Source organism: Macrobrachium nipponense, chromosome 23, assembly GCF_015104395.2.
Source record: "Macrobrachium nipponense isolate FS-2020 chromosome 23, ASM1510439v2, whole genome shotgun sequence".
In the NCBI taxonomy this organism is placed as follows: Eukaryota; Metazoa; Arthropoda; class Malacostraca; order Decapoda; family Palaemonidae; genus Macrobrachium; species Macrobrachium nipponense.
Genome location: NC_061090.1, coordinates 15,394,614 through 15,403,298, shown reverse-complemented (window position 1 = coordinate 15,403,298; position 8,685 = coordinate 15,394,614). Strand labels below are relative to the sequence as shown.

The window sequence follows — 8,685 nt, the reverse complement described above, 5'->3', positions numbered from 1 at the left end:
CCTCCTATACAGCCTGCATATGGATGCACTACTATGCAAATGCACATGGTGAAAGAAAAAAAAATTATACAAAAATGATATTGTTATAATACAATAAAGTTTCATACATACTTACCTGGCAGATATATACATAGCTAAGACTCCGTCGTCCCCGACAGAAATTCAAATTTCGCGCCACTCGCTACAGGTAGGTCAGGTGATCTACCGGCCTGCCCTGGGTGGCAGGACTAGAACCATTCCCGTTTTCTACTCATATATTTTCTCTTCCACCTGTCTCCTTGCGGGGAGGCTGGGTGGGCCCTAATCTATATATCTGCCAGGTAAGTATGTATGAAACTTTATTGTATACAATATCATTTTCATACAATCAACTTACCTGTCAGATATATACATAGCTGATTGGCACCCTTCGTGGAGGGTAAGAGACAGCTACTACTAGAAATAGACAGGTAAACAACATCTGTTGTAGGTATAAAATAAAAACCTTGGTTCCTACCTGATAGGTGGTAGACTTCGTGGGTGTTTTCCCCGTAGTCTGCATCACCTCAAGAACTTTAGCGAGATTATTGTGATCTATGGCCAAGAATTCTTGTGGGTCTGCCGAAGGGGTCTTATCCACTTACTCGGCAGAGCCTGAAGGACTTTGTCAATGGGTGCTGATCCACTTACATGACAACACACCTTATTAAGGAGCATACAACCAATCCCGACCACCTGATCCTAACCACCATGTTAGTATTAAAAATTGCTCAGAGTTATCCCCAACTCATTCGCAACAACCGTAACTCAACCACAATGCACAAGCACACTAATTTTCAAAAAAAAATTTTTTATCTAATATAAGATATCACAAGAGTTCCTTACTAAACTGAAGTGACTGGCCGCTTGTGCGGCAACTGCACTTGTTCAGCAGAAAGTCTAGAACATATCTATTAGACTTAAGTAGTAAAAAAAAAAATCTTAAGGATTGTTTGTAAGCTCCTGTACCCAGGATTGTGCCCGCAGACACAAAAGGACCTAATGAAAACATTTTTCATAGGTCACACGCACGTCCTTCAAATAGTGAGCCGCAAACACAGAATTACATCTCCAATATGTCGCTTCCAAGATATTCTTCAGCGACATATTTCTCTGAAAAGAGAGAGAGACGTCGCCACTGCTCTCACTTCATGAGTTCTTACTCTCAGAATTTGTTTTAAAGAATCGTCCGTGCAAGCCTTATGAGCGTCCATAATTACGCTCCTGACAAAAAAGGCTAATGCATTCTTAGACATAGTAGTCTTGATGGATCCTTCACTGAGCACCACAGGCCTTGTCTAGAACCTCCCAACTGTTTTCCTTCTTCTTTAAGTAAAAAAAAAAACCTTTAAAGCCCTTACCGGGGCAAAGAGACCTCTCTGGTTCCTTGCCGACGATACCCGATAATCTTTTTTTTTATTTCGAAAGTTTCTCGCCCAAGGGGTTCGAAGGATTTTTCATTCTTTTTTGCCAAGAATAATTCCTTGAATTGGAACAGATGGGCTGAACCCCCTACATTGAACCCGACTTTGTCACTAAGGGCGTGCAGTTCGCTAACCCTTTTTGCCGTCGCCAGTGACAAAAGGAACAAACATTTTCTTGTTAAATCACGAAACGAGGCCCAAAATGGTTAGGGGTTTTTTGGCAAATCTCTCTGAAGTCAAGAACTTTCAGTAACTACATCCCCTAGATTCCAGTTTTTTTTTTTATGGGGGAGAAGTCATTCTAGACTTCTTGGGTCCCTCAAATGACCTAATCAGATCATGGCAGATCCCTTCTTATTGTTTTTCCAAATCTAGGCCTCTATTCCTAAAGGCGGCCCGATAGCAATACTCCTATAGGCCCCCCCTTTATCGTGGCTACGGAGAGGGGTGGCGGACTCTTTTTCCCTCCGAAAATAACAGAAAATCAGCTATTTCTGCTACAGAGGTACTGGAGGAGGACAACTTCCTTTTTTGACTTACCCACCTTCTAAAAACTTTTTCCCCCACTTGGATTGGATAAACCCGGATAGTGGAAGTTCTCCGGGCTCTGCGATCGAAAAAAAAAGCTTTAGCTGCTTTTTTACTAGAGAAAAGCCTCTCGCTCTGACAAGTCTTTCGATAGTCGAAAAAGGCAGTCAGAGCGAGAGCCGGGGAGGTTTTTTTTTTTTTTTTTGATGAACCCCCCTCTCTCGAAGGAGTTTGTGGTTGTCCTGAAAAGAAAGAAATCCCTCCTTTGTGGAAGGGATCTGGGGGGGGAAAGTCTACTATCCACTCCAGTACCTCTGGAAACCATTTTTTTTTTTCTGAGCTGGCCAAAAGGGGGCTATCAGGGTCATTCTTGTCCCCTTTGAAGTCACAAACTTCCTGAGTACTTGCCCCCATAAATCTTGAATGGGGGAAATTGCCGTAAACGTCTACCTGAGACCAATCTAGTAGGAAGGCGTCTATTGCTAGAGCTCTGGATCTTCTACCACTGCAAAAGAAGACTTCCACCCCCTCCCCTCGAGAGGAACGTTGGCAAAGAGGTCGACATGAGGAGTTCCCCAAAGAGACCAGAGCTTGAGGCAAAACTTCTGAGTGGAGGGGTCCACTCGGTATGAAGGACCTGGTTTCCTCCTGCTCACCGGGGGGTGTCCGCTCGTACGTTCCTTACTCCCTGAACGAACCTCGTCAAGAGAGAGATGTTCCTCTGGATGTCCACAACAGAAGTTCTCTCGTGAGTTCGTAAAGGGCATACGAGTGAGTACCTCCTTGCTTCCGAATGTATGCCAGAGCGGTTGTATTGTCCGCATTTACTTGAACTATTTTGTTGCAAACTAACGGTTTCGAAGCTCTTTAGAGCTAGGTGTACAGCTAGCAGTTCTTTGCAGTTTATGTGCCAGACACTTGAAGAGCATTCCAAGTGCCTGACACTTCTCTCTTTCCCAAAGTTTGCTCCCCAACCTTTTTCCGACGCGTCGGAAAACAATACAAGGTTTGGGCTCTGTATTTCCAGGAAGTACCTTTGTTTTCCCTCAGTGGGAGTAACCACCATTCTAGATGACGTTTTTATCAGATCTGGAATGGGAAAAAAGTCCGAGAGTAGTCCTGTCTTCATGTTCCACGAACTTCTGAGGAAGAACTGAAGAGGACGGAGATGAAGTTTTTCCTAGGAGAAAGAAACTGTTCGAGCGAGGAAAGGGTCCCTAACAGGCTCAACCATTCCCTCGCCGAAGTCCGTTCCTTCCTTAGGAAGAGAGAGCTTTTTCTAAACCTTCCTCGCTAGTCTCTCTTGAGAAGGAAATACTCGAAAACCCCGAGAATCCATCCGAATCCCCAGATAGACCAAGTTCTGGCTGGGGATCAGTTTGGGACTTCTCGAGGTTCACGAGTAATCCTAAAGTCTTATAAGTTTTAGTGTCACATTCAGGTCCTCCAAACAAACCTGTGTTTTTTTCCTCTGACTTTGCTCTGATTGAGCCAGTCGTCTAGATAAAGAGATATACTGATTCCTTTCAGATGAAGCCATCTCGCCACATTTTTGTCAAAAGGTTCGTGAAAACCTGAGGCGCCGTCGACAGGCCGAAGCACAAGGCTCTGAATTGGAAGATCCTTCCCCCCGTCATGAAACGGAGGTACTTCTTCGACGAAGGATGGATCGGGACGTGAAAATATGCGTCCTGGAGATCCAGAGACACCATCCAATCCCCTTGGCGAAGAGCCGCCAGGACTGAAGCAGAGGTTTCCATGGGAGAACTTCTGTTTTTGAACAAACTTGTTCAGAGCGCTGACGTCCAGAACTGGTCTCCATCCCCCCGAGGCTTTCGCAACTAAGAAAAGACGATTGTAAACCCCGGGGAAGCTTTGATCCAGCACCAGTTTTTTTCTATAGCTCTCTTGTCCACATCTATCCACCATTTTGTTGAAGAGTAGTCTTTCAACACAGGGTCCTTGTAATTGGCGGACAATTCCCTCTGGAGTTGACGTCAGGGGAGGATTGTCCAGGAAAGGAATGAGATATCCCCTTCTGAAGAACCGACATCGACCAAGGATCTGTGTCGATGCGAGTCCAGGCTTCCGCAAATCCCCGGAGCCTGGCACCTACTGGTGTTTGGAGGAGCGCCACTTCACTTTCCCCTTTTAAAGGGGCGGAACGAGGCTCGACCTCTCTTCTCGGTCGTTCTCCTTTTGGCGGTAACTCTAGTTGGAGGGCCGCCTCGAAAGGGCCGAACAGGAGGTAGACGTCCACTTTCTTTTTTTTTTCTCCCATCAATACTGGTCTCTTCTTCCTGGACGATTGCAGGAGAAGATCTTGAGTGGCTTTCTCCGTCAGCGATCGTGAAATATCCTTCACCAACTGTGACGGGAACAGAAAATCAGACCTAGGGGCGAATAACAACGCTGCTCTTTGTGAGTGTGATACTGCTTTCGTCAAGAAAGCGCTAAACACAGATCTCTTCTTCAAGAGACCTGCTCCAAACAAGGAAGAAACTTCCCCTGAGCCGTCTTGCACCGCCTTGTCAATACATGACAGAATTGCTAGGAGTACATCCGGTTCTAGCCCTTCCGGGGCATGAGCCTTCTTGGACATCACCCCAAGGGACCAATCTAGGAAGTTAAAGACTTCTAGAATGTGAAAAAGTCCCTTGAGGAGATGATCCAACTCTGAAAGGCCCCAAGTAATCTTAGCCGTGTGAAGGCTATGTCTCCTGGATGCGTCTACCAGACTGGAAAAGTCAGCTTCAGCTGAAGCAGGGAGAGTGAGACCCATATTCTCCCCAGTCTGGTACAAATCCCTCTCTTGCCGGTCAGCTAGGGGAGGCATGCAAAAAACTGTCCTTACTAGCTCCTTCTTAGTAAGCATCCAGTTATCCAGCGATTGCAGAGCTCTCTTCATAGAAATCGTCGGTCTCATCTTCACGAAAGCCGACGATTTCGGAGTCTTCGAGCATGAAAACAGAGAACGAGGCGAAGGAGGAGCGGCAGGGATCAATGCGTCTCCGTATTCCTGGAGAAGGAGAGCTGTCAAGACTTTGTAGTTCGACAGTCCTTCCTTACTGTGAGACTCGTCCTCTGATTCCTCTTCCATAATCGGATCAGTAGGAGAGACCACTTCTCGTTCCGGGTCTTCTTGTCCAACAATTCTCTCTACTGGGGACAAACTCCTAATAGGAGAGGGGCTAAGAGAATGTAAAGAGCTCCTATGCTTGACTGGCTCTTCGTACTTGGCTGGCGCCTCGCGCCTGGCTGGCGCCTCGCCTGCGGCGTCCTCGCGCCTGGCTGGCTCCTCGCCTGCCTGGCGCTCGCCTGCCTGGCAAGATCCTCGCGCTTGGCTGGCGTCTCGCGCCTGACTGACTCTTCGCGCTTGGCTGGCGCCTCGCGCCTGACTGGTGCCTCGCGCCTCTGAAAAGTCTCGCGCCTGACTGACTCCTCGTGCCTTGTTGAAGACTCGCGTCTTCCTGAAGTCCCCTCCTTGCGTGACAGATGTTCTTCTTGATCCTCACGCTTGGATGAATGCTCCCGCCTGCTTGTTACTCCGCGCTCGGCTGAAGCTACTGATCTGGCAGACGTATCCCATCTGGGAGAATCCTCTCGTCTGTAATGCGTTTCTCGCTTGTCTGACTCTCTCTTCGAGGACGCTTCTCGTCTGTAGGACGCCTCGCGCCTTGGCTGTTGCTACGCGCTTGTCTGGCGGATCCAGATCTTCCCACGAGTCTCTATCTGAGATCTCAAAAGACTCACGTCTCACAGGAGCCTCACTCCTGGTGGGAGAAGGAAGACGAGTCTTCTTGACCGGCAGTCTGACGTCTTTCTTACGAGGAGGATCCTTCGAAAGGACTCCTACTAGGGCGGAAAGCTGTTCCTGTACCGCCAAAATGATCCTTTTGGACGCTTCTCCTGCGTCTTCTTGAACGGGAGAGGTAGACCTCGAAGGCGTGTTGCCCCCATCATGGGACGGCGAAACCCTCTTCGCCTTCTTGATAGAAGGAGGTTCTTCTTCCGAAAAGCGTTCTGGGCTTGAATCCAAACCAGGATCTCTCCAGTGCCTTTTCAGGGCCTGGACAAGTCTGAATCCTTCCACCCTCGTTTAGGAGAGGGAGAAGCGGACGAAGAGAAGCACTCTCTGAGGACGCTTTTTTCGATAGCGGTCCTGAGCAGGCTGTCTATACACAGCACCTGCTGAAGGACGCCTGACCGGGGGGAATTCTCCACAACCTCCGTACGGCTTTCGACTTTTTTCCCTTCTCCTCTGGGCTTGGGAGCTTGGAAGAGGTCTAGGCCTGGGAGCGTCGCAGAGACGGTCAGACGCCCCCTCCACAACACTGGGGACACTCACTTACTAAAGTCACTTTCACCATCCTTACCTTTTATGGCCGCCATTTCGGATTTCATCCTGTGAAGCGTAGCCTTCAGTTCAGCAATTTCCGAAGCTGAATCTGAATGTACGGCCAGTGAGGGTCCTGATATAGAATCATAATTAAGAGAAGAGTTAGAATTATCCAAAGGCTCAATAGGCCTTGTACAACTACCCGCCTCTTAGATGCAGCCCTTCTGACTCTATCCCTTTCTAACTTCTTCAAGTAATAAGAATTGTAGAGTCTTCCATTCCTCAACATTCAACCTTTCACACTCATGACAGTGTTAGAAATAGAACAATCAATCCCCTACATTTGCGACATACAGTGTGAGGATCAACCGAAGCTTTCGGTATCCTCACCTGCAGCCTACATTCACACACATTCTCACACAAACACTTGAATCAGACATTCTGAAGAAAAATCAAAAGCAAGTCCAAATCCAGTCCACAGTAGCGAATGCCAAAAACAACGATCCAGGTACGTCACCAAAGTCCACAAAAAGATGATCAATTGCTTAGAAAAGCGAATTCCAGTCAAGAGGAGGCAGCAACGATGTTGATACCACCGGCGACAGAAAATATATGAGTAGAAAACGGGAATGGTTCCTAGTCCTGCCACCCAGGGCAGGCCGGTAGATCACCTGACCTACCTGTAGCGAGTGGCGCGAAATTTGAATTTCTGTCGGGGACGACGGAGTCTTAGCTATGTATATATCTGACAGGTAAGTTGATTGTATGAAATTATCATACTTTCCACGAGAAGTTAAAAATTGACTATTTACAACCCCTTTTTTACAAAAACGATTGTAAATTTTTACCAACCTTACATATTTTTTTTTTTGTTTTTCTAATAAACAATTTTATTTTATTTTGTTAAATTATAAATTATAGCTCAACACAATAAAAAAACAAATCAGAATAAAATCAGAGGAACAAATTCTTTCTATATTCGTTGAAAAGTATTTTCGTAAATTTACCAAGAACAGAGATTCAGTAACTTTTTTATTTATACACGTTTTTTCTAATATTTATTTACACTTTTCTCTACAAAATTACATTCACAACTGACATCCTGTGAAAAAAGACAAGAACAAAAACCAACAGCAATCCCTTGGTATATTTATGAGCAAATTTACAAAAAGACATCATGTGAGACAGAAACGCAGTAGCATACATTCTCCCTTCAATTCAGAAGCAGAACTGAAGTCCTGAGAGGCCAAACTTGTGATTTTAGGCAGTGTAAAAAATGCCATTGGTGAATTTATGGACTATAGAAGTATTGGCACCTCTTTCCCACCCGATTCTTTCAAATCGATGGCACTTCATATTGTTTACTATAGGATCAATCCGTCCACCCCAAACCATCCAAACCTGGTATTTAGTTACTTTCCTTGGGAGGAGCACCTCCCGGTCCATTTTTAAGGGTTAAGGGGAGGCAAATAAACACACTGGAGAACAGTACTTTTACACAAGAAAGAAGAAAAGTTAAAACAGATATAATAGCTTTATCCCCAAACTTTTGAAAAAATTTCCACAGTATACCAACTTTTTGAGAGGGAGCATATCATGTATATCCTTCTCATAAATCAATTTATCAAAAGTTACAACTAAAATCTTGAAGAGTCACTGGTTTAAAAAACGAAGAGAGTTTTATGAATCAACTATCACAAGTATACATAACATATATTGCAAAGGTCCAAGGACACTACCTTAAGGAACTCCTAAAATGGCATTATTAAATATCTTATATTGGCCATCACCATAGAGCCTTTGGGTTCTGCCTATTAAAAATTCATTCTAAATTTTAATATAAGATCTACCAATTCCCAATAATCTTAGCTTTGTAGATAAGTTCTTCACATGGTTAAGTTTGCACTTTAAATCTAGACCAAAAATGCATGCCCCTGCACCCTCATCAAGGGGCACTTTGCAAGATGGTCAGTATTAACACAAGTGCATTACAAGTACCAAGGCCTTCAAGAAATCCAAACTGTAATGGTGGTTGCAGGTTATCACCTTCAACAAATATGCTTAGAGGGCACCTTTCAAAAACCTTAGGTAAAACATATGATGCACTGTAAATATGAAACCACATTACATTTTCATACCTGTACTCAGTAAATGGCCAAGGGCATCGAGGTACTGATTCAACCTAAGTTTGAGCATGTCAAACTGGAAGCCAGCAACACGTCGATGATTTGGGTTTCCAAGAAAATCCTTCTCATCAAAACTCTTGCAAGTGTCTGGTACCAGTGGATCAAGCTGCCGTAAGTCGTACCCATAGCTGTTGATATACACCATATCCATGTTGGCTTGAGGGATGTAATGCATGTCCAATTCTTCTGC

At 45.2% G+C, this 8,685-nt stretch overlaps 1 protein-coding gene across 1 annotated transcript in view; it reads right to left on the bottom strand.

The window, feature by feature from the left end:
* LOC135198932 (NADH dehydrogenase [ubiquinone] 1 alpha subcomplex subunit 10, mitochondrial-like) overlaps positions 1-8,685 on the bottom strand; it is a gene marked incomplete in the record, with an annotated part of 55,787 nt that overhangs the window by 8,459 nt on the left and 38,643 nt on the right. The window contains 1 exon segment of the mRNA XM_064226854.1: positions 8,448-8,685. This exon segment is cut by the window's right edge and continues 6 nt beyond it. Within this exon segment, the coding sequence (XP_064082924.1) occupies positions 8,448-8,685 (238 nt within the window).